At 42.9% G+C, this 27030-nt stretch overlaps 1 protein-coding gene across 1 annotated transcript in view; it reads left to right on the top strand.

Annotated features, from left to right (window-relative positions):
- The first annotated feature begins 9828 nt into the window (after positions 1–9828).
- The window catches only part of LOC113902867 (trophoblast Kunitz domain protein 1-like), a 28590-nt gene continuing 11388 nt past the window's right edge, over positions 9829–27030 (top strand). The window contains 12 exon segments of the mRNA XM_027558210.1: positions 9829–9922; positions 13611–13682; positions 14724–14822; positions 15324–15407; positions 16488–16559; positions 17746–17844; positions 18342–18425; positions 19645–19716; positions 20920–21018; positions 23779–23831; positions 23833–23862; positions 24941–24969. Of these exon segments, the coding sequence (XP_027414011.1) occupies positions 9829–9922; positions 13611–13682; positions 14724–14822; positions 15324–15407; positions 16488–16559; positions 17746–17844; positions 18342–18425; positions 19645–19716; positions 20920–21018; positions 23779–23831; positions 23833–23862; positions 24941–24969 (887 nt within the window).

Genomic DNA, 27030 nt, shown 5'->3' with positions numbered 1-27030 from the left:
TTAGGATTAGATGAATTATATGTTTCATGTATCTAGGATATTGCCTGATACAATGAAGAATTTAAGTTTTACCTAGAGTAATACTACTACAAAAGACTTTGCCTTCTAGGGGGAAGGAAAGCCTGTTGCATCCATTGCTTCCACAGCAACCACATCATGTGGGCATCATCGGTCTCATGTGACACCTGAAGACACAGGGTTCTGAGAGTTTTAAATCCTCAGGCACAAAGTTAGGAAAATGCAGAGCTGGTACCCAAACCAAGATCCCATGGCCCCATCATCAGTGACAGAGAGAGCAGGAGGAATGGGTGGCTACCAGTGTTTCCAAGTTCCCCTGATGTCCACTCAGGCATACAGCTCTCCTGTTGGTGAAACCAGATGATAGATGACTGTTGGTCATGCTGTGGATACAGGTTCAGTTCCCTTCTTCCCCTCTGTTCCCTCCCCTTGCTTTTTGATGCATGAACAGTTATAGCCCAGGATGACATCGCCTTCACCAGCTAAGTTCCTGCCTGGACCAATGTCAGGGCCAGGGTTCCTCGGTTCCAAAAACTACAGTGTAGAGTCTGAGTTGTGGGTTGGGGTATTGGTGGTAGGCAATCTTCCAGTTCCTGAGATTTACTCTAGCTTCTGAGGTCCATTCTGGCACATAGCTCTCCTGTTATGTGAAACCAGGCAAGGGGCAGTGGGTGTCATGCTCTGGAGACACATTATTCTTCCATTTCCATTCTGCCCATGCCCTTTCCTTTATTTCTATCCAGAATGTCAGGGTTTGTGGCCCAGATAGAGATGTTTTTCCTTGGCTCAACATCTCTTTGAACCAGTTCAAAGTAAAAAACTTGTGTGTCCAGTAGAGGTGCTGTCACAACAGTTGCAGGAAACTTACCCGTGTCATACCAGTCCTCTGAAATAAATGGGGTTAATGTGAGAGCACTGACATGTAGATATGAAGACGGCTGCCTGAGGCTGTAAAGGAGGACCTGGCCTAACACACTGCTGATCACCTAGCAGTCCTTTGATTTGCTCTCATTCACCCACAGACCATCTTTCACAGGCCATGCAGTGCTCTCGGTGCTGGGATGCTTCTTGAGGACCATATTGGACAAAATTTCACCTGTAGATTCACATTCTGTGTTTTCATGAGACCACAGAGAGAGTCAAATTTGAAGACTGAAGTCACTGTTCATTTGCCCTGAGCAGACAAGCAGGACAGAGGAGCCTGGTGAGCTGCAGTCCATGGGGTGTCAAAGAGTCAGACAAGATGAAGTGATTGAGCAAACACACAAGCATAGGGAGAAACAGGACAATGGAATGTGGAGAGATTACATGTTGTACATGACTGACCCCAAATCCTCTATTTCCTCACTTCCCTCCTTCTCATCTGTTCTTACCCATCTGCTGGGGTGTAAACAGATCTGTGAACATCTGTCTTTCCATAGATGCCCTTCTGCAAGGTCACAAACATGAGCAGAATCTGCTTCTCTGAAGCTTTGCTCATTTTCCCTGGGCACCATTCTGGCCAGCATTCCAGGGAATGAAACTAGCAACCAGGTCTGGGGTATGTCCCAGGTCACCTCTCCTCTACAGACTGGAGGGAAAGAAGGTGAGTGCATGGAAGGGGTGGGAATACGGGTATGGAGGATGCTGCCAGCCCTCTCTGGATTTCTTCTGGGAAGTGAGCAGTTGAACTACAGTACATTTTTTGACTCTCAAAAAGTATCAATATGTGTTCTGCTTTTAATAAAATTATCCCACCTCATTTTACAAAATCATGAATTTCATCTCTGAGACTGTCTATTTCTAGTCTCTACCTTGTCTCTAAATGCCATTTAGGATAGTTAAAATACCCAGGATCCTTATCCTGGTTTATGCCCCAGGAATCCGGAAACTCTTGAAATTTATTGTCTTTCTCTAAGTACTGAAATCTGTGAAGGATCAGACCTTAGATAGTATCTATGCACACCTGGACTCCAGAATATGCCATCATATGATTAGAAGGTTTGAATTTTCAGTCCCCGGTCTTCTGGGGGAGAGAGAATGGATACTGAGTTCCATCGAGAAATGGCCAAAGATTTAGTCAAACTGACCACTTCAAACTGTCAATTAAAACCCTTGAACACTGCATTCAGAGACTTTAAGAGGGGTAATAACATCAATGGTTTAAGGGAGGAGTGTCTTGAGATGGCATGGACGCTCAGAATTTCCTTCTTCCTCTTTGCCTTATATTTCTCATCCCTTTTGCTGTCTTGGAGTTTTATTTTATTCAGTGCGGACTTTATATAAGAGGGGACCATAAGTAAAGGTCCCCATTTCTGTGAGCGATCCTGATAACTTGTTCAGCATGGGAGTTGGGTCAAACAATATCTGAATTAACAGTCAGTTGGCCACACGTGTAAGTGACCCCAAGGCTTGTGATCAATACTTGGAAGTGTGGGCTGTCCTCAAGGATGGAGCCCTCACCATGTGGGGTCTGGGTCACCTCTGCAGATTTAGTGTCAAAAGTGAATAGACTGCTGGATGCCCAGTGGGTGTGGGGGAACTGGGTTCTGTTGGCAGAGACCCCACATGTTTGTTGTCAGGGACAAAACCTGTCAGACTCACTGTTTTCTTCCATTTGTGTCTCAGGTGAGATCCGGGGTAAGGGGACTATAATGTGCTGAACAGAGCATTTAGAACCCCTCAGTAGTTCTCTGCATTTTCAGAATTGCCGACAGAATCAGGGACTTGATTAAATGGGTTTTAACAGATTGCGTCTTGTCCTCATTCTGCCACCTACATGCTGTATGTCCTGGGATAGTCCCATCTGCAGCTCTTTCATGAGAGCAGGGGCACCATGTTTTACAGATTTTTAGAAGGATTACCAGTCATGAGGACAAAGAATTTACACCTTTGTGATCAGTTGTGTCCATTTTCCAGCAAAAATTTTCATCTGAAAGTCTTGTCGACCTATTTTTCTCCATGACATATCGAAAAAAAAAAAAGCCATATGTGTCAAATAATGATCATATCCCTGTGATGAAATTAATCAGAGAGTTGCATGACAGCTGAGGGTCTTCTCTTCAGAGGCAACTTCAGGCAGAGCAAGAAATGCCATACTTTGTTGAGTTTGCTCTTGGGGCCAAAATTGCTTTCCCCAGGCTGATAGGATGTTAGTCAAGGCCGAATGCCCTTCCCCTTGCTGTTCTATCAGAGTATATTTTAATTTTCTATAATGATATACATGACTGTTGCACTCGTACATATATATATATATATATATATATATGCCTCATTATCATAGAGATTAATAGGATTTTTACTCTATCCACTCTCTTCAATGATGATACACTTGGCATGAGTCCAAAACAGGAGAGTCATTTACTTGAGAAATACTTATCAAAATTTTCTTTTTGATTCTGAGACCATAGTTTTTTCGGTAGGGAAACAACTCTAAACAAAATATAGGAAAATAATATGCACACAATAATGGAGGGAAACACACAGTAAAGAATGGGGAAAATCCTATGCCAGGTTATGATGAGTGTTGTGAAGAAAGAGAGTGATGGGGGTAAAGGTGGCTGGCAAGCATCAGAGAAAGGCTCTGTGATGAGGAGGTTTTGATCAGCTCCTTCCAAAAAAGTGCCTGAAAGTTTGAGCAGCAGCCAGGACCAGAGTGGCTGAGGCTGAGAGGGTTGAGGGGCAGGGGAGTGGACGAGATGAAACAGAGGGCCTGGGGACAAGTCATGAAGAGGCGTGTAGAATTTTAAGAATCAGAATATGACTCTCAGAAAGCTAGGGGGTCACTGAGGGACTGGTCATTGGAGCCATGGAATATGATTCACTTTGAAACAGGATGCTTGTGACTGTAGTATGGAGAGTGACCAGTAAACTCATGAGTGGTTATAAACTCGTGGACCATTGTCTAGCTCCAGTCTTGATCAACATATGGAGAATATCCTTAATATGTATCCTTTATTCTTGTTCTATTTGCAGCTAATCATTGGCAACATGCCAATTCATATATAAATATTCAGTAATGATATGTAAATATTTACAATATTACCCTGTTTATCTGAATCCTAACAACATTAGTAATAATGTCCTACAAAGCAGGATATGAAAGGGCCTTTTCACATTCACAGCCCTGCACCCCTACCACTCTCTATTGGAAGCAAACTGGTATTTTCTTTAATTTTTAAAATTAATTTATTTTAATTGGAGGCTAATTAACTTTACAATATTGTGGTAACTTTTGCCATACATTGACAAGAATCAGCCATGAATGTGCATGTGTCCCCCCTGCCACCATCCTGAACCCGCTCCCATCTCCCTCCTCAACCCATCCCTCTGAGTTTTCACACCCCTGCATCCCTACCACTCTCAGTGCAAACAAACTGATATTTTCTGTTGTTCACCTTTTAGACCCAGCTATAATGAACATTGTCCTATTTTATGGAGATCCTCCCATTCCTACAGCCCCGTGGCCTGACATCTGTCTGGAACTACTGTACATAGGTCCCTACAAGGCCAAAATAAGCAGACACGTCTACATTGCCAAGTCCAGGTTTTAAGAGACCTTTGTATATGGTAGCTAAACTGTTAAAATCAAAGACTACAATGGGGGCCAGGCTGTGTTAAGGCCCCAGAAGGTGATATCCTATCCTGAGTAAGACAGCAGGCAGGGCATGGGGAGAGGGCAAGGGCTAGGGGAAAAGGTGGAGCTCAGGAGGGTACACACTCCTCACAACTGCCCACAGCGACTATTTTCTTCGCTACCTCCCAGGAGAAGTGGATGCAGTGTCCTCAGAAGTTATGGGCTGAGCAAGTCCTCCAGGGACCAGCTTGGCAAAAGTCAGCCCTAGAAGCACTGTCATGGTAAGTCAGCTACCTCCAGAGCAGGTCAGTAGTGCTACTGAGTCCCCCGCCTTGGCTTCAAAAATTCACTTCCTTCTTGGTGGTCATTGTGATCCTTAGAGGACTGTTGTTGCTCATTTTTAGGAAGGCCTAGGTCCTATCCAGGTACACAGGGTCCAGGTTTGGGGCTTCAGAGATTCAATCTGCAAGTTCCTCTCTTTTGCAGAGGTCATGGAAACTGGTCTACCCTGAGAAACTGAAGTCCAAGGAGCACCCGGTCAGGGCTGAGCTCTGACTGCTTGTGACATTATTCAGCCTTTCCTTCTTGCTTCTCAACTAAACCTTCCTCGGCTGAAATCTGCCTCTTTCCTCTCTCCCATATGAGTACTTGCTTTTCTTCTGTCTCAATTAGTTGGCTCTAAGCACCATGAGAGCAAATCTTCCCTTTATCCCTAGAACTTTGCACAGCTCCAGGCACAAAGGGTACAGTCCATGAATATTAAAGTACAGATGGAAACAATGCAGGAGAAAAGCTCCTCCAGTCTGGAGTGAACGTGGAGCCTGAAATCTGAATTCCTGATTCTTGCTGTAATCTTCTCCATCACTGCATCCTCACCTTCATCCTCCACCCCACCAGCACTTTGAAAGCCTTGGGAACGTGGCTGCCTGGATGCTGCCAGAGAGGCTGGGACCACCTGATATTCTTGCGAGTATGATGTGACATTCATGAAGTCATGCCCAAAATCTTTGATACATCATCTGTGTTAATACCAAATAGATTTGCCTGGGTGGTGTTCATATGTTTGTTTGTTAGTGATTTTAAAATATCTGGTGACACTTGACAAACAGCCAAATGTCTTTCTCCTGATTTTCAGCTGTTTGTCTTCCAGAAAGTTATTTTTCCATAGCTGTAGTTCGGTATCTTCATCTCTGAAAAAGGAATAATGATGGTTAATTGATAAGATTGTTAAAGAAGAGCAAGCTATCTTTTTATCAACATTTACCATGAACCCACCTCACAGGTCACAATTTTAAATGCCCTCCAGGACAAGTGAGTAATGTGCATTTAAGTATTTGGAGTCGGGTGGAGGCAGGTGGATCATAAGAAACGCTGGGGATGATTGAAACTGGAGAGAATGTGCCCCTCCTGAAAAGAGAGCCACTCTTTTAGCTTAGTTCAGGGTTTTGAAAGTGTGGTCCCTTAAGCAGCACCCTCAGTGCCTTGGAAACCTTGTTGATGCAGCTACTCAGGTCCCACCATGTGCTACTGAATCCAAAGTCTGGGGGTGAAGATCTCAAATCTGTGTTTAGCCAAATGGTTAAGGGATTCTGATGCTCACTCACATCGAGACCCACAGTCCTTATTAAATACCAGGACTGTAATGCCAATTGGGTTACTTGTCCTGCACTGACAGAAATTTTTAAAATTAAATCTCCCATTGTGAAGTCTTATAAATGCCTAAAATTGTAAAATCACCTCTGTGAACTTATATTACATATAGTCTAGCCAGACGTGTAACCTCTAGTTTACGCTCCCTTTTAATCTCAGACATAATTTCAAAAAAATATACCATGGGGCTTAAAAAGTCAGGTCCTCTGTGTCATGTATTAAGAAAACAATCACCCATTACTCAGATGTGAAAGTACCTCTCCGACGGCACAGCATCTGAAATATCTAAAATCTTATCTCTGCCCCGGTGCATTCCATCCATTTGAAGATGTGGCCTTAGATAGCATGGAATTGAAGATTCCCATTATTCAGATGGAGATACTGAGGAACAGAAGCAGAGATATGACCTGGGGTCCCAGAGGGTTGGCATCACTTGTCTTCATCCAGTGTACATCCACTGTTTGTTCCTGTCCTGCAATTTCTCTAAAGAGGGCTGCCTGCAGGTTTCTAATTAGAGACTACACTTACATGAGCAGGGAGCATGGAGGTGGAGTCAGAACTGGCCCATCAGGGGGCTTGCAGAACTGGGGGCGTCTAATTTTGACCAGAGTAAGGAGGACAATGGGAGAAAAAGACATACCAATGAGAGAGGAGAGGAGACAAAAGAGGAGTTTCTTTTGGGGAGAGTCTCAGCCACTCTGTGGTCTCAGATGCAGACACTGAGGCAGGAAGAGGGGCAGGGCCAGAGCGCCTCCTGAATGTGAATCCTTGTTGTACTATCCGCGGGTTGTGTGTCCTGAGCAAGTGGCTTTACCTATCTGAGCCTCTCCTTTCTGCTTGACACTGTGGTATGAGAATCCCAGATATTGTAGGATTCACATGAGGCTAAATGAAATCATGCACATGGAATGTCTCAGGAGAGAGGGACTCTCCATTCACAGCGGCTTCTTTTGTGAGTCGCCCACTCCTGGTGCACGTGTACTAAGCCAGCTTGGTATTGAGAGCTCCTGCCATTCTCAATGGTGCTCTATGTTTGTAACTACAAGCAATAAACTAGAGTGAGTGAAGGGATGGTGGGTGTGACGTGTGTGCACTCTAATTTACAGCTTGCATTGCAGCAGAATGCATGTGCACAGACTCTAAGTCAGATCGCTGGGCCCAAATCCTCTCTCTACAAGCTATGATCTAAGCAAATTACTTTATTTCTTGTTATCTCAGGTACCTCCTCAGTAACACGCAGATATGTCAACAGTTTCTCCCCTTTTCTTTAAAGATTTCTTAGGATTAGATGAATTTTATGTTTCATGTGTCTAGGATAATGCCTGCTACAATGAAGAATTTAAATTTTAATTAGAGTAATTACTCATTACTGTTATTGTTACTACTACAAAGATTTTGACTTCTAGGGAGAAGGAATATATGTCTGTTGCATCCATTGCTTCCATGGCAACCACATGAGTGTGCCACATGGATCTCAGGTAACACCTGAAGACACGGGGTTCTGAGAGGCTTAAACCCTCAGGCACAATGTTAGGAAAATGCAGAGCTGGTACCCAAACCGAGGTCCTATGTCCCTGTTACCACTGAGGGAGAGAGCAGGAGGAAGGGGGTGGCTATTGGTGGTCTTCCGAGGTCCCCTGATGTCCACTCAGGCAGACAGCTCTTTCCTATTGGTGAAACCAGATGAGGGGTGACTGTTGGTACAGGTTCAGCTCCCTGCTTTCCCTCGTCCACAGAAATTAAAAGACATGGGCTTCTGTGAGTTGAATTTGGGGAGGGTTTCAGAAAGCTGGCTTTGTCTGGATGGATGATGTCTAGGAAATGGAGTAGTTCTCTGAGTATCTTAATCTTAACTTCAAGAAGGAAAGACTAGATCGAGGTTTGATCTGTACCTGGCCAAGAAATAACACTCACACAAGATAAGATGTTTGATCATATTGGTGATTTGTGTAATGTAGCTCTTTTGCTCAGTGCTCAAGCATGATTATCCAACTTTCACCAATTCAGTATGGTCTCATCTGATGTTGAAGCTTCGTAAAATGTTTATGTTGAGCAAGAGAACAGAAGGGCTGTTGGTGGTACCAGCTCAGGTCTTGGAACTCAGAGGTTGCTTTTCTCTTTCTCTATCAATCTCAAAGGATCGTGATGAGAGTGAAAGAGATGTATTTGTTAAATGCTTTGTTCAAATGTTAGCAGAGTAACCATTTACTGAATGTCAGATATGATAATAGTGATAGTAATACCACATTATTGCTGTTGTTCAGTCACACAGGTGTGTCTCACTCTTTGCGACCCCATGGAGAGCAGCACACCAGGCCTCCCTGTCTCTCACCACCACCCAAGTTTGCCCAAGTTCATGTCCATTGCATCGGTGATGCCATCCAGTAATCTCTTCTTCTGACACCCTCTTCTCCTTCTGCCCTCAATCTTTTCCAGCATCAAGGACTTTTCCAATGAGTTGGCTGTTCACATCAGATGATCAAAATACTGGAGCTTCAGCTTCACCATCAGACCTTCCAATGAGTATTCAGGGTTCATTTCCCTTAAGATTGACTAGTTTGATCTTGTTGCTGTCTAAGGGACCTCAGGAGTGTTCTCCAGCACCACAGTTCCAAAGCATCAATTCTTTGGCACTCTGCCTTCTTTCTGGTCCAGATCTCACAAGCATATGTGACCAATGAGAAGACCATAGACTTGACTATATGGAACTTTTTGGCAGAGTGATGTCTCTACTTTTCAACACACTGTCTAGGTTTGTCATAGCTTTGCTAAAAAGAGGCAATCTTCTTCTGATTTCACACCTGCAGTCACCAACCACAGTGATTTTAGAGCCTAATTAGGGTAAATCTGTCACTACTTACACCTTTTCCCCTTCTATTTGCCATGAAATAATGGCAGATTCCATGATCTTAGCTTTTTAACTATTTAGTTGATGAAACCAGATGAGGGACAACTGTGGGTCATGCTGTGAATACATGATCAGCTCCCTGCTTCTCCTCAGTCTCTCCCCTTATTCGTTTTTTGATGCATAAACAGGGTTAGAGCCCAGGTTGACTTCACCTTCACCAGCTAAGTTCCTGCCTGGACAAATGCCTGGTAAAGTGCATGTGTCCATTCACGGGAGAAGTTGTGGCAATGGTTGTAGGAAGGTGACCTGTATCACACCTGTCATCTGAGGTAGGTGATGGGGGTCAGGGCATTGAGATCCAGGTGAGATGACTCATGCAGAAGGCTGAAATGGAGAACCTGGGCTAACACATTGCTAGTCACTTATCTGTCTTCTGATCTACTCTCAACCACTTACTTATCATCCATCACATGCCAGGCACTGCTCTAGGGGCTGGGATGATCCCTCCATCTGTCTGATCACAATCTGTGTTCACATGAGACCCACAGGCATCATCAAGTCTGAGAATTGTTCCTACTGGATATTTGACCCCTGCAGACAGAAGCAGGAGGCATGGTTAGGTAGGGAGATTACGCAATAAACAGCTCCTCCCCTTGCCCACCCACCTCCTCATCACCTGATCCCACCCCTCAGCCAGCATATTAAAAGCTCAGTCTGTCCTCAGCATCCTCAGGAGCCCTCCTGGAAGGCTACCAAGATGAGACGGCTCTGCCTCTCCACAGCCCTTCTCATCCTCCTGGTTATCCTGGTGGACAGCACCCCACTGAATATACACCATATCCAGGATGAAGGTAGGTCCGGCCTCACCTCTCTTCTACAGCTTTCGGGAAAACAATGGAAGTCCATGAAAGTGGGTGGGGCAGGTGTGGATTGGGTGTTGCCAACCGTCTTTGGATTTCTCTGTCATGCTGGCCAGGATTTTTGTTTGTTTCTTTGGTTTTGGCAGCACTGGTCTTCCTCCCTATTCAAGAGTATTCTCTAGTTCCGGAGTCTTCTCTCTGGTTGCAGAGTGTGGAATCTCATTGCGGTGGCTTCTCTTGTTGCAGATCAGGGGCTCTAGGCATCTGGGCTCAGTAGTTGCAGTTCACCTTCTTAGTTGCCGCAAGGCAAATGGAATCTTCACAACAAGGGATAGAACCCAAGTCGTGTGCATTAGCATGTGGATTCTTTTCTATTGGACTACCAGGGAAGTCTTTAGTTGCAGACTTTTAACTCCACTGACATCATGACTCTCATGAGGATATTTATTAAACTTTTGTATTTATTAGAATTTTATATCCATCTATCTATCTATATCTATATCTATATATGTGTCTCAAAATTCTGCCAGATCAGGGGCCCCATTTCTGAGAATCTCTATTCTTGTTCCCTGCTATGTCTGTGAACCTCGCTGTAGTGCAGTAATAAAAGTAAGTAAAGTGAAAGTTGTTCAGCCGTGTCCAACTCTTTGAGACCCCATGAACTCTATCATCCATGGAATTCTCCAGGCCAGAATACTGGAATGGGATCCCTTTGCCTTCTATAGGGGATCTTTCAAACACAGGGATTGAACCCAGGTCTCCCGCATTGCTGGTGGATTCTTTACCAGCTGAGCCACCAGGGAAACCCTGTATAGTAATAAAAAGCTTAAAATTTGAACCATCTCTTAGCTAATGGCCCAGGTCTCCTAAAACTCTTGAGGTTTCCTTACTTTAGATGTTATGAGATGAGTAACAAAAGGCAGCTCAAGGTAACCTTGAGGTGTGGTTTGTGTCCAAGAAACCACAAGCACCCTTTTAATGTTTACAGTTTTCAACAGCTGCCACTCCAGCACCTCTGAGGAGAAGGGAGGAAACTGAGAGTGAGATCAATCACAGTGGCTGATAATCCAACCAACATGCCTGCTTAGTGAACCCTAGGGAGAAATACATAAGAACTGGGCTCAGAGAGCTTGTGGGTTGGCGAATATAGGAAGTTGAAGTGAGGGTGCTGTGCTCACTAGGGCACAGAGGCTGGGGACATCTCCCTCTCCCTTTGCCCTGCACATCTCTTCCATTTTGCTGCTTCAAGTTATATTTTGTACATTAATCTGCGAATAGTAAGCAATGGTTTCCCGAAGTTCAGCCACCGGTTCTGTTGAGTTGTTGAATTTGAAGTTGGGGTCATAGACTTGCCTGCCCCTCCATTTTAGTTATTTGGTCACAAGCATGATTGACTCAGGATCTCATGGCTGGCATCTGAACTGAGGACAGTCTTGAGCCCCCAACCTTCAGAATCTGCAGTAACTCCATCGATTCCCATCAGAAGTAAATGGACTTGTTGAACACCCAGTGGGTGTTTGGGGAATTGGCTGCTGTTGGTAGAGACACCACATATTTGGTGTGAGGGAAAAACCCAGAATCACTCTCCCCTGTGACTGGCGGTTCAGGTGATGCTTCAAAGAGGGGGAGCAATGGAAGTACATATTGCACCCATAAATTGTTTCCAGTTATCTGTATTTTCAGAGTTCCTGGGATAATCAAGGACTGTATCAAATAGGTTGTAACATGCCAGAATCTTGTCCTGGCCCTGAAACACACATGCCATGTCCTGGGGCAAGTCATCTGCAATTTTCTCACCAGAACAGGGGATACATGTTACATGGCTTTTTGAAAAGATTAAATTAAAATTTAATTAATTTTAATTTAATTAAATAATTAATTTATTAAAACAATTAATTAAATTAATTAATTAAATTAAATATTTAATTAAAATAAAAATTGAATTACATTTAATTCATTAAATTATTTATTTTAATTAATTAAAATAAAAATTGAATTACATTTCATGGTGAATTTTGTGCATGGTCTGCCAAGATGTGTTACTCTAAAAAAATTTCTTTAACTATTTAGTTTGGGAAACAAAGAATATTTATGTGTCAGATAATGAGTATTCCTCTATCTGAAAAATAATCAGAAAGACCTGGGATGAATTGTCTGCAGGAAATGTAAGAAACAACCAGTTGAAGGTTGACTCCTGATACTAAAGCTGAGACATTATTAGGAAAGTCTCCAGGCCCTTTCCCATGTTCCCTTTTGACTATTGTGTATTATCCATATGTTTTCCCTCCTTTGTACATTGTTGACTACTATTTTATTATCCATATTTGATCCTTGTTTTAGTTCATAAACCAGGCATCCTAAAACTCTTGGAATTTACTGTCTTTCATAGGTCTGGAGACAAACCACACACGGGAACTTGAGAAGCGTTCAGTAGTAAATGTGGTTAAAAGTGTCCTTGGCAGTGTGATTACAGGTTTGAGCTTTCTGCACTTCTGGGGAAAGGACAGGGCACTGAGATTGGGAACAGTCCCCACTGGCCAATGATTTAAGCAAAATACCTATTTGATGAAACCTCAAGAAGAATCCATAAATGCGGGTATTCAGAGAGCTTCTGGGGTGTTAAAACAGGGAGGGTGGTGATGTGAGGGCCCTGTATTCTCTAGGACATGGAGGCTCCCCACAACTCCACTTCCACTTTGCCTTGCACATCTACTCATTTTGGTGTGCCTAGAATTATCCTTAATAACAAGGTGTGACCGCTATGTGAATAGTCTTCCTGAGTTTGGTCATCAGATTAACTGAGTTATTGAACTTGGAGGTGGGGTAACAGAACTTCCCAGTTTTAGACACTTTGTCAAATCATGAGGGATGGGCCCACATGGCTGGTATCTGAAGTGAGGACACTTCTGAGACCTCAACATGCAGAATGTACGTTAACTCCCCCGATTTCCTATCCGAATTAAATTGCGTTGTTGCACACCCAGTGGGTGTTTGGGGAATTGGATGTTGTTTCTAGAGACACCACATATTTGGTGTCAAGGAAACCCAACTCACTCTCCCTTGTGCTTTGGGAGCTCAAGTGAGTGCTGGGCCAGGGGAGTAATGAAAGTGGGACACTGCACCCAGAAGCTGTCACCGGTTACCGGTATTTTCAGAGTTCCTGGCAGAATAGGATAGTGTATCAGTTGGGTTGTATCTTGTCAGACCCTGTCACCCTCATGCCATGTGTCCTCCAGCAGGTCAGCCATAGTCCTCATCTGAACAGCAGATAAGTGCTGCATGAGTTCTTGGAAAATATTACAAGTCATAAATATAAACAGCTAATTCACATTTCATGACCATGCTTGGTCATTTTACACTAGGATATGTTCATGAACGATTTCTCTACCTGCTTACTAGGGGCCGAAAGAAAAAATATTTATGGGCCAAGTAATAATTATCCCTCTATTTAAAATTTAATCACACAGACCTGGACCACCCAGATGAGGAAATGTTGGGAAAGCATAAAACCCACCCTTTGTGTGGTTGGCTCATGGGGCCAAGGCTTGTACAATATTAGACAATTCTCCAGGCCTTTTTCTTTGTCCCATTTGAATATCGTTTTATTGTTCATATTTGAATGTTGTCCTCGTTCATAGTCCAATATTCCTGAAAATTTTGAAATCTCCGTCTTTCACAGGTACTAAGATTATTGGAAATGGAGCCAGTATACTGACAGGATTGGCTGAAATAGTCAAGAAAGCACTTAAAGGTTAGGACTTTCTGCTTCTCTGGGGAGAGAGGAGGGCACTGAGCCTGAGGTCAGTCACCACTGGCTGACGATTCAACACATATGACTATTGACTGGAACTTCATATAAAGCCATAAATATTGGCTCAGTGAGCTTATGAGGTGGGAGGAAATGGTTGTGAGGTGACGGTGCTCTGCTCAGGAGGACACAGACACTCTGTCCAACCCCATTCCTCCTGTGCCATAAAGATCTCCTCCATTTCACTGTTTCCGAGATTTTTCCTGGACATTAATCTGAGAAAGGTGATTAAGAGTTTTCCTGAGAATGGGGACTGGTTCGATTGAGTTATTTTAAGCATAGAGGTGAAATCATGGAAATTTCAGGTTTAAGTCACTTGTTCAGGAAGATGATAATTTGAGAAGACATGGTGGGCATCTGAAGTTAAGGCAGTCTTCCTATCCCAAACTGTGTCATCAGCACTAACTCCACAGATGTGGTATCAGAAATCAATTGAGAGTGGGCAGCCAACTGGGTGTTGGGAATTGGGTGGTTGGTGGAAAAAACATGTATTTGGTGTCAGGAAAAAACCCAGACTCACCCTCTCCTATGATGTGAGGGCTCAGGTGAGGCTGGGGGAGAGGTGAGTAGTGAAAGTAAGACCCAGGACCTGGAAACTCTCCCGAGTTCTCTGTATTGTCAAGTTCCTAGCCAATCAATAGTGTACTATATGGGTTGTGACATTATCGTATAATGTCTTGACCAGGCAACCCACATGCTTATTCCTGGGCAAGTCATCAGCAGTTTCCTCACCTGACAGGGGAAACATGTTACATGAGTTCTTAGAACAGATGACTAGTTATGAAAGGAAAGACTTTATTCATGTGTCACGAACAGATTTGTCCATTTCCCACCACAATGTGTTAATCTGAAAAAAAAGTTCTCTACATACTTGCTGTGGCCAAATAATTATATTCCTCTGTCAAATAATGTTTATTCCAGTATTATTAAGATAATACTGGACCAGGCTGAAAATTTACTTCTGAAACTTACTCTCTTTCATAGGCCAGGTGATGATTTTGGGAATACAATTCGATAACCATACACAAGAGGAATTGCCAACACTCGAGATTGAATACTCAACACTCAGTGAGGAGATCAAAGGTTTGTAGTGTCTGCACCTTGGGGAAGAGGGAAGGGCACTGAGATTCAGATCAATGATCAAAGACCAATGATTCACTCAATAAGTATCTTTCTTGAAACCTCAACAGTGCATAAATATTTCATGGTGAATCTCGTGCATGTTCCACCAAGATGTATTAATCTTAAATTTCTTTACCTAGAATTTGGGTCACAAAGAGTATTTGGGTGTCAAATAATGAGCATTATTCTATCATGAAATATAATTAGAGCAAGCTGGGATGAATGTCCTGCAGGGAATATAAGAAACAGCCCTGTGTAGGTTGACTCTGGATACCAAAGCTGAGACATTATTAGGAAAGTCTCCAGGCCCATTCCCACATTCTGTTTTGACTATTGCGTATTATCCATAGTTGTTCCCTCATTTGTCCAGTGTTGACAACTATTTTATCATCCATATTTGATCGTTGTTTTTAGTCCATGGACGAGGCCTCCTGCAACTCTTGGATTTATTGTCTTTCCTAGGTGTGGAGACAATCCATAAACAGGGCATTGAGAAGCGTGCAGTACTACCTGTGGTTAAAGGTATCCTCGGTGGTGTGCTTAAAGGTTTGTTCTTCCTGTACCTCTGGGGAGAGGAGAGGGCATGAGACTGGGAACAGTCCTCACTGGCCCATGAGTCAATCAAAATTCCTGTTTAGTGAAACTGCAAGAAGAATCCATAAATGTGGGGATTCAGAGAGCCTCTGGGCTGTTAAAACAGGGAGGGTGGTGATGTGAGTGTCTTCTGAGTTTGGTCATGAGATAAACTGAGTTATTGAACCTGGGGGTGGGTTAATGGAACTTCCCAGTTTTAGACACTTTGACAAATAATGACGAATGGGCACACATGGTTGGCTCCTGAACTCGGGACAATACTGAGACTCAACATGCAGAATGTATGTTAACTCCCCCGATTTCTTCTCTGAATTAAATTGCATTGTTGCACACCCCGTGGGTGTTTGGATAACTGGATGTTGTTTCTAGAGACACCACATATTTGGTGTCAAGGAAACCCAACTCACTCTCCCTTGTGCTTTGGGAGCTCAGGTGAGTGCTGGGCCAGGGGAGTAATGAAAGTGGGACACTGCCCGCAGAAGCTGTTACCAATATCAGTGTTTTCAGAGTTCAGGGCAGAATAGGAGAGTATATCAACTGGGTTGTGACAGGGTGTATCTTGTTCGGACCCTGTCACCCTCAAACCATGTGTCCTCCGGCAAGTCATGTATAGTCCTCATCTGAACAGCTAATAAGTGCTGCATGAGTTCTGGGAACATATTTTGAGTCATAAATATGAAGAGCTTATTCACATTTCATGGCCATGTTTGGTCATTTTACACCAGTAAATCTTCATGAAACAGTTCTCTACCTACTTACTTGGGGCCAGAAAGAATGAATATTTATGGGGCAAGTAATGATTATCCATCTATTTAAAAATTAATCACACAGACCTGGACCACTGAGAACAGCAACTGCCAGGAAAGCATTAAACCCAGGCCTTGTGGTGGGTTCATGGACCAAGGCTTGTACAATATTAGAAAATTTTCTGTGCCTTTCCTCTGTCTTACATTTTCCTATCGTTTTATTTCTCATATGTGAACATTGTCCTGGATCATGGTACAATATTCCTGAAATGTTTGTCTTTCCTAGGTGTCAAGATTTTCGGAAAGGGAGCCAGTATACTAACAGGATTGGCTGAAATCATCAAGAAAGCACTTAAAGGTTAGGACTTTCTGCTCCTCTGGGGAGAGAAGAGGGCACTGAGCCTGAGGTCAGTCACCACTGGCTGATGATTCAATACATATGAGTCTTGAGTGAAACCTCAATAAAAATCCATAAATATTGGCTCAGAGAGCTTATCAGGTGGGGCTAAATGGTCATGAGTTGAGGGTGTTCTGCTCAGAAGGGCATGGAGGCTCCATCCAACTCCACTACACCCGTACCCTAAAGATCTCCTCCATTTCACTGTTTCTGAGTTACTCTGAGAACAGTGATTAAGAGTTTTCCTGAGTTTGTTCACGGTTTGTTTGAGTTTCTGAGCATGGAAGTAGAGTGGAAATTTCGAGTTTCAGTCAGTTGTTCAGAAAGATGATAACTCAAGAACACATGGCTGGCACTGAAGTCTGGGCAGTCTTGATACCTCAACCTGTGGCATCGGCACTAACTCCACAGCTATGGTATCCAAGGTCAATGGACACTGGGTGGCCCATTGGGTGTTAGGAATGGATGGTTGTGGAAAAACCACATATTTGGTGTCAGGAAACAACCCAGACTCACCCTTCCCTGTGATTTGATGGCTCAGGTGAGGCTTGGGGAGTGGTGAGTAGTGAAAGTAATCCCCTAGACCTGGAAACTCTCACCCGTTCTCTGTGTTGTCAAGTTCCTAGCCAATCAATAGTGTATCATATGTGTTGTGACGTCATCATATATTGTCTTGACCAGGCAACCCACATGCTTATTCCTGGGGAAGTCATCTGGAGTTTCCTCATCTGACAGGGGAAACATGTTACATTAGTTCTTAGAACAGATGAAGAGTTCTGAAAGAAAAGACTTTATTCATGTGTCATGACCTGATTTGTTCATTTTCCAACACAATGTGTTGAACTGAAAAAGAAATTCTCTACCTACCTGCTGTGGCCAAGTAAAAATATTTCTTTATCAAATAATGTTATTCTTGTATTATTAAGAGTAATCAAAGATCTGAACCACGAGGGGAGCAGCTCCAGGGAAAGCAAGTAACATGGCCCTTGTGGGGTAGCCTGTGGGAACAAGGTTGATACAATATAAGAAAGTCTCCAGGCCCTTTTCTTGTTGTCTTTTGATTGGTATTTTCTTATCCATGTTTGTTCCTTTTCTTGTTTCACGGACCAGGCCTCCTGAAACTCTTGAAATTTACTCTCTTTCATAGGTCAGGTGATGATTTCCGGGATACAGTTTGATAACCACACGCCAGAGGAATTGCCAACACTCGAGATTGAATACTCAACACTCAGTGAGGAGAATGAAGGTTTGTAGTTTCTGAACCTCGCGAAAGAGGGAAGGGCACTGAGATTCAGATCAATGATCAATGACCAATGATTCAATCAATAAGCCTGTTTGTTGAAACCTCAACAGTGCATAAATATTCCATGGTGAATTTAGTGCATGTTCTGCCAATATGCATTCATCTCAAAAGATTTCTTTACCTACTTACTGTGGGCCACAAAGAATATTTGGGTGTCAAATAATGAGTATTCCTCTATCATGAAAAATAATTAGAACAAGCTGGGATGAATGTTCTGCAGGGAATGAAAGAAACAGCCCTGAGTAGGCTGACTCCTGATACCAAAGCTGAGACATTGTTAGGAAAGTCTCCAGGCCCTTTCCCTTTTGACTATTGTGTATTATCCATAGTTATTCCCTCATTTGTCCACTGTTGATGACTATTTTATTATCCATATTTGATCATTGTTTTAGTTCATGGCTAGGCCTCCTGAAACTCTTGGAATTTACTGTCTCTCATAGGTATGAAGACAAGCCACAAACATGGCCTTGAGAAGCGTTCAGTAAGAGAAGTGTTTAAAAAGATCCTCGGTGGTGTGATTAAAGGTTTGTTCTTCCTGTACCTCTGGTGAGAGGAGAAGGCACTGAGACTGGGAACAGTCCTCACTGGCCAATGATTCAATCAAAACACCCGTTTAGTGAAACTTCAAGAAGAATTCAGGCATTCAGAGAACATTCATAGAGCTTCTGGGCTGCTAAAACAGGGAGGGTGGTGATGTCAGGGTCTTGTGTTCTCTAAGACAAGGAGGCTCCCCACAACTCCATTTCCACTTTGCCTTGCGCATCTACTCATTTTGGTGTGCCTAGAATTATCCTTAATAACAAGGTGCAATCCCTATATGAGTGGTCTTCCTGAGTTTGGTCATCAGATTAACTGAGTTATTGAACACGGAGGTGGGGTAATGGAACTTCCCAGTTTTAGACACTTTGTCAAATCATGAGGGATGGGCCCACATGGCTGGCATCTGAAGTGAGGACACTTCTGAGACCTCAACATGCAGAATGTATATTAACTCCCTCGAGTTTCTATCTGAATTAAATTGCGTTGTTGCACACCCAGTGGGTGTTTGGGGAATTGGATGTTGTTTCTAGAGACACCACATATTTGGTGTCAAGGAAACCCAACTCACTCTCCCTTGTGCTTTGGGAGCTCAGGTGAGTGCTGGGCCAGGGGAGTAATGAAAGTGGGACACTGCACCCAGAAGCTGTTACAAATTATCGGTATTTTCAGACTTCCCTTCAGAATAGGAGAGTGTATCAAGTGGGTTGTGACAGGGTGTATCTTGTTCGAACTCTGTCACCCTCATGCCATGTGTCCTCTGGCAAGTCATCCACAGTCCTCATCTGAACAGCAGATAAGTGCTGCATGAATTCTTGGAATATAATACCAGTCATAAATATAAACAGCTTATTCACATTGCATGGCCATTTTTGGTCATTTTACACCAGTAAATGTTCATGAAACATTTCTGTACCTACTTAGTTGGGCCAGAAAGAAAGAATATTTATGGCTCAAGTGATGATTATCCCTCTGTTTAAAAATTAATCACAGAGACCTAGAACACTGAGAAGAGCAGCTGCCAGGAAAGCATGAAACCCAGGCCTTGTGTGGTTGGTTCATGGGACCAAGGACTTTACAATATTAGAAAATTCCGCTGGCCTTCCCTTTTCTCACTTTTTCCTATCATTTTATTTTTCATATGTGAATGTTGTCCTGGTTCATGTTCCAATATTCTGAAATGTTTGAAATTTTTGTCTTCCATAGGTTCCAAGATTGTCGGAAAGGGAGCCAGTATACTAGGAGGATTGGCTAAAATACTGAACGAAACAATGAAAGGTTAGGACTTTCTGAACCCCTGGGGAGAGAGGAGGGCACTGAGACTGAGATCAGTCACCACTGGCTTACGATTGAATACATATTGAACTCTTAGTGAAGCCTCAATGAAACTCAATGTATATTGGCTCAGAGAACTTATGAGGGGGGAAGAAGCAGTCGTGAGTTGAAGGTGCTCTGCTCAGAAAGGCATGGAGGCTGCATCCATCTCCACTCCTCCCATGTACTAAAGATCTCCTCGTAGTCACTGTTTCTGAGATTTTTCCTGTAATGTACACTGACAGCAGTGATTAAGAGTTTTCCTGAGTTTGGTTGCTGGTTTGATTGAGTTTTTGAGCACGGAGGTAGAGTTGTGGAAATTTAAAGTCTCAGTTACTTGGTCAGAAACATGATAACTCAAGAGGGCATGGCTAGCATCTGAAGTTAGGGCCATCTCCCTACATCAACCTGTGGCATTGGCCCGAACTTCACAGATGGTATCAGAAGTCAGTGGACTTTGGCATGTTGGGTGTTGGGAATTGGATGGTTGTTGGAAAAACTGTGTATTTGGTGTTAGGAAAAATCCCAGAGTCACCCACGATGGTGATGTGATGGCTCAGGTGAGGCTTGAGGATAGGTGAGTTAGGAAAGCAAGACCCTGGACCTGGAAACTCTCACCAGTTGTCAGTATTGTCAAGTTCCTAGCCAAGCAATAGTGTATCAAATGCGTATTGATGTGACAGTATCATGTCCTGACAAAGCCTCCTGAATGTGTGTCTTGGTGCAAGTAATCTGCAGTTTTCTCATCTGAACAGGGAATCATGTTACATGAGTTCTTAGAACAGATGATGAGTTATGAATAGAAACAGTTTATCCACGTGTCACGACCAGATTTGTCCACTTCCCACCACAATGCGTTAATCTGAAAAAATATTCTCTACCTACTTGCTGTGGCCAAGTAAAAATATTTCTCATTGGAAAAGGTTTATTCCTATATTATTAAGAGTAATAAAAAGATGTAGAGTCACGGAGGAGGGCAGCTGCAGGGAAAGCAAAAATCACAGCCCTTGTAGGGTAGCCTGTGAGAACAAGGCTTCACAATATAATGAATGTCTCCAGGCCCTTTCCCTTGTTGTCTTTTGACTGGTATTATCTTATCCATGTTTGATCCTTTTCCTGTTTCATATACCAAACTTCCTGAAACTCTTGAAATTTACTCTTTCATAGATGAGGTGATGATTTCAAGAATACAATTCTATAACCATACACAAGAGGAATTGCCAACACTTAAGATTGAATATGCAGTACTCAGTGAGGAGAATAAAGGTTTGTAGTTTGGGCACCTCGGGGAAGAAGGATGGGCGCTGAGATTCAGATCAATGACCCACATGGTTCGCATTTGAACTGAGGATAGTTCTGAGACATCAAAATGCAGAATGTATATTAACTCCCCTGATTTCCTATCCAAATTAAATTGTGTTGTTGCACATCCAGTGGGTGTTTGGAGAATTGGATGTTGTTTCGAAGGATACCACATATTTGGTGTCAAGGAAACCCAACTCACTCTCCCTTGTGCTTTGGGAGTTCAGGAGATTGCTGGTCCAGGGGAGAAATGAAAGTGGGGCACTGTACCCAGAAGCTCTGACAATTATTGGTATTTTCAGCGTTCCAGGCAGAATAGGATAGTGTATCAAGTGGGTTGTGTCATGATATATCTTGTTTAGATCATGTCACCCTCATGCCATGTGTCCTCTGGCAAGTCATCCATAGTCCTCATCTGAACAGCAGATAAGTGCTGGATGAATTCTGGGAACTTATTACGAATCATAAATATGAAGAGCTTATTCACATTTCATGGCCATGTTTGGTCATTTTATACCAGGAAATGTTCATGAAAAAATTCTATACCTGCTTACTTGGTGCAAGAAAGAAAGAATATTTATGGATCAAATGAGGATTATCCCTCTGTTTAAAAATTAATCACACAGACCTAAACCACTGAGAAGAGCAAATGCTGGGAAGGCATGAAACCCAGCTGTTGGGTGGTTGGTTCATGGGACCAAGGCTTGTACAATATTAGAAAATTCTCCAGGCCTTTACTTTGTCTTACTTTTTCCTAATGTTTTATTTTTCATATGTGAATATTGTCTTGGTTCATGGTACAATATTCCTGAAATGTTTGTCTTTCATAGGTGTCAAGATTGTCGGAAAGGGAGCCAGTATACTAACAGGATTGGCTGAAATAGTCAAGAAAGCACTTAAAGGTTAGGACTTTCTGCTCCTCTGGGGAGAGAGGAGGGCACTGAGCCTGAGGTCAGTCACCACTGGCTGACGATTCAATACATATGACTCTGGAGTGAAACCTCAATACAAATCCATAAATATTGGCTCAGAGAGCTTATCAGGTGGGGCTAAATGGTCATGAGTTGAGGGTGCTCTACTCAGAAGGTCATGGAGGCCCATCCAACTCCACTACACCCACGCCCTATAGATCTCCTCCATTTCAGTGTTTCTGAGTTTTTTCCTGTACATTACTCTGAGAACAGTGATTAAGAGTTTTCCTGAGTTTGTTCCTGGTTTGATTGAGTTTCTGAGCATTGAGATAGAGTGGAAATTTCGAGTTTCAGTCACTTGTTCAGAAACATGACAACTCGAGAACACATGGCTGGCATCTGAAGTCTGGGCAGTCTCGATACCTCAACCTGTGGCATTGGCACTAACACCACAGATATGGTATCCAAGGTCAATGGACACTGGGCGGCCTGTTGGGTGTTGGGAATTGGATGGTTGTTGGAAAAACCATATATTTGGTGTCAGGAAAAAACCCAGACTCACCCTCCCCTGTGATTTGATGGCTCAGGGTGAGGCTTGGGGAGTGGTGAGTAGTGAAAGTAATCCCTGGACCTGGAAACTCTCACCCGTTCTCTGTGTTGTCGAGTTCCTAGCCAATCAATAGTGCATCAAATGGGTTGTGACGTCATCATATATTGTCTTGACCAGGCAACCCACATGCTTATTCCTGGGGATGTCATCTGGGGTTTCCTCATCTGAACAGGGAAACACGTTACATTAGTTCTTAGAACAGATGAAGAGTTATGAAAGGAAAGACTTTATTCATGTGTCATGACCTGATTTGTCTATTTTCCAACACAGTGTGTTAACCTGAAAAAATCATTCTCTACATACTTTCTGTGGCCAAGTAAAAATATTTCTTTATCAAACAATGTTTATTCCCATATTATTAAGAGTAATCAAAAGATCTGAGCCAGGTGGGGAGCAGCTGCAGGGAAAGCAAGAAACACAGCCCTTTGGGGTAGCCTGTGGGAGCAAGGCTGATACAATATAAAGAAAGTCTCCAGGCCCTTTCCCCTATTGTCTTTTGACTGGTATTATATCATGCATCTGTGTTCCTTTTCTTGTTTCACGGACCATGTCTTCTGAACTCTTGAAATTTACTGTCTTTCATAGGTCAGGTGATGATTTCCGGGATACAGTTTGATAACAGTACTCAAGAGGAATTGCCAACACTTGAGATTGAATACTCAACACTCAGTGAGGAGAATGAAGGTTTGTATTTTCTGTACCATAAGGAAGAGGGAAGGGCACTGAGATTCAGATCCATGACCAATGATCAATGATTCAGTCAAACGTCTGTTTCTTGAAACCTCAATAGCACATAAATATTTCATGGTGAATTTAGTGCATGTTACACCAATATGCATTCATGTAAAAAATAAATTTAAATTAAAAAAATTTCTTTACCTATTTACTTTGGGCCACAAAGAACATTTAGGTGTCAAATAATGAATATTCTGCTATCATGAAAAATAATTAGAGCAAGCTGGAATGAATGTCTGCAGGGAATGTAAGAAACAACCCTGTGTAGGTTGACTCCTGATGCAAAGCTGAGACATTGTTAGGAAAGTCTCCAGGCCCATCCCACGTTCTGTTTTGACTATTGCGTATTATCTATGTTTTATCCCTCATTTGTCCACTGTTGACTACTATTTTATTATGCATACTTGATCATTGTTTTAGTCCATGGACCAGGCCTCCTGTAACTCTTGGATTTATTGTCTTTCCTAGGTGTGGAGACAATCCATAAACAAGGCATTGAGAAGCGTGCAGTACTGCCCGTGGTTAAAGGTATCCTCGGCGGCGTGCTTAAAGGTTTGTGTTCTTCCTGTAGCTCTGGGGAGAGGAAAGGGCACTGAGACTGGAAACAGTCCTCACTGGCCCATGAGTCAATCAAAATTCCTGTTTAGTGAAACCGCAAGAAGAATCCACAAATGTGGGCATTCAGAGAGCCTCTGGGCTGTTAAAACAGGGAGGGTGGTGATGTGAGCATCTTCCTGAGTTTGGTCATGAGATTAACTGAGTTATTGAACATGGAGGTGGGTTAATGGAACTTCCCAGTTTTAGACACTTTGCCAAATAATGACAAATGGGCGCACATTGGCTGGCTCCTGAAATTGGGACAATTCTGAGACTCAACATGCAGAATGTATGTTACCTCCCCTGATTTCCTCTCCAAATTAAATTGCATTCTTGCATACCCCACGGGTGTTTGGGGAATTGGATGATGTTTTGAGAGACACCACATATTTGGTGTCAAGGAAACCCAACTCACTCTCCCTTGTGCTTTGGGAGCTCAGGTGAGTGCTGGGCCAGGGGAGTAATGAAAGTGAGAAACTGCATCCAGAAGCTGTTACCAATATCAGTGTTTTCAGAGTTCGGGGCAGAATAGGAGAGTATATCAACTGGGTTGTGACAGGGTGTATCTTGTTCGGACCCTGTCATCCTCAAACCCTGTGTCCTCCGGCAAGTCATGTATAGTCCTCATCTGAACAGCAGATAAGTGCTGCCTGAGTTCTGGGAACATATTACGAGTCATAAATATAAACAGCTTATTCACATTTCATGGCCATGTTTGGTCATTTTATGCCAGTAAATCTTCATGAAACAGTTCTGTACCTACTCACTTAGGGCCAGAAAGAATGAATATTTATGGGATAAGTAATAATTATCCCTCTATATAAAAATTAATCACACAGACCTGGACCACTGAGAACAGCAACTGCCAGGAAAGCATGAAACCCAGGCCTTGTGGTTGGTTCATGGACCAAGGCTTGTACAATATTAGAAAATTTTCTGTGCCTTTTCTCTGTCTTACATTTTCCTATCGTTTTATTTTCATACGTTGTCCTGGACCATGGTGCAATATTCCTGAAATGTTTGTCTTTCCTAGGTGTCAAGATTTTCGGAAAGGGAGCCAGTGTACTAACAGGATTGGCTGAAATCATCAAGAAAGCACTTAAAGGTTAGGACTTTCTGCTCCTTTGGGGAGAGAAGAGGGCACTGAGCCTGCGGTCAGTCACCACTGGCTGACGATTCAATACATATGAGTCTTGAGTGAAACCTCAATACAAATCCATAAATATTGGCTCAGAGAGCTTATCAGGTGGGGCTAAACGGTCATGAGGTGAGGGTGCTCTGCTCAGGAAGGCATGGAGGCTCCATCCAACTCCACTACACCAATGCCAAAACATTCCCTGCATTTCAGTGTTTCTGAGTTTTTTCCCGTACGTTACTCTGAGAACAGTGAATAAGACTTTTCCCGAGTTTATTAACTGGTTTGACTGAGTTTTTGAGCATGGAGGTAGAGTGGAAATTTCAAGCTTCAATCACTTGTTCAGAAACTTGATAACTCAAGAACACTTGGCTGGCATCAGAAGTCTGGGCAGACTTGATACCTCAACCTGTGGCATCAGCACTAACTCCCCAGATATGGTATCCAAGGTCAATGGACACTGGGCAGCCTGTTGGGTGTTGGGAATCGGATGGTTGTTGGACAAACCACATATTTGGTGTCAGGAAAAAACCCAGACTCACCCTCCCCTGTGATTTGATGGCTCAGGTGAGGCTTGGGGAGCGGTGAGTAGTAAAAGTAATCCCCTGGACCTGGAAACTCTCACCTGTTCTCTGTATTGTCAAGTTCCTAGCCAATCAATAGTGTATCATATGGTTTGTGATGTCATCGTATAATGTCTTGACCAGGCAACCCACATGCTTATTCCTGGGGAAGTCATCTGGAGTTTCCTCATCTGAACAGGGGAAACACGTTACATTAGTTCTTAGAACAGATGAAGAGTTATGAAAGGAAAGACTTTATTCATGTGTCATGACCTGATTTGTCTATTTTCCAACACAGTGTGTTAAGGGGAAAAAGTGATTTTCTACCTACTTGCTGTGGCCAGTAAAAGTATTTCTTTATCAAACAATGTTTATTCCCATATAATTAAGAGTAATGAAAAGATCTGAGCCATGAGGGGAACAGCTGCTGGGAAAGCAAGAAACAGCCCTTGTGGGGTAGCCTGTGGGAGCAAGGCTGATAAAATATTAGGAGAGTCTCCATGCCCTTTCCCCTGTTGTCTTTTGACTGGTATTATATCATGCATCTGTGTTCCTTTTCTTGTTTCTTGGACCATGTCTTCTGAGCTCTTGAAATTTACTGTCTTTCATAGGTCAGGTGATGATTTCCGGGATACAGTTTGATAACAGTACTCAAGAGGAATTGCCAACACTCGAGATTGAATACGCAACACTCAGTGAGGAGATCACAGGTTTGTATTTTCCGGACCTCGGGGAAGAGGGAAGCTCACTGAGATTCAGATCCATGACCAGTGACCAATGATTCAGTCAATACGCATCTTTTGTGAAACCTCAACAGTGCATAAATATTTCATGGTGAATTTAGTGAATGTTCCGCCAATATGTATTCACCCAAAAAATGTCTTTACCTACTTACTCTGGGCACAAAGAATATTTGGGTTAAAATAATGATTATTCCCCTATCATGAAAAATAATTAGAGCAAGATGAGATGTTCTGCAGGGAATGTAAGAAGAGCCCTGTGTAGGTTGACTCCTGAACCAAAGCTGAGACATTATTAGGAATGTCTGCAGGCCCATTCCCACATTCCCTTTCGACTATTGTGTATTATCCATAGTTGTTCCCTCATTTGTCCACTTTTGACGACTATTTTATTATATATATTTGATCGTTGTTTTAATCCATGGGCCAGGCCTCCTGCAACTCTTGGATTTACTGTCTTTCCTAGGTGTGGAGACAATGCATAAACAGGGCATTGAGAAGCGTTCAGTTAAAGGTATCCTCAGTGGAGTGCTTAAAGGTATGTTCTTCCTGTAGCTCTGGGGAGAGGAGAGGGCACTGAGACTGGGAACAGTCCTCAGTGGCCTATGATTCAATCAAAATTCCTGTTTAGTGAAACTGCAAGAAGAATTCACAAATGTGGGGCATTCAGAGAGCTTCTGGGCTG

Source organism: Bos indicus x Bos taurus, chromosome 13, assembly GCF_003369695.1.
Source record: "Bos indicus x Bos taurus breed Angus x Brahman F1 hybrid chromosome 13, Bos_hybrid_MaternalHap_v2.0, whole genome shotgun sequence".
NCBI lineage: Eukaryota > Metazoa > Chordata > Mammalia > Artiodactyla > Bovidae > Bos > Bos indicus x Bos taurus.
The sequence above is the reverse complement of the archived record's forward strand: the minus strand, read 5'-3'. Positions and strand labels throughout refer to the sequence as shown.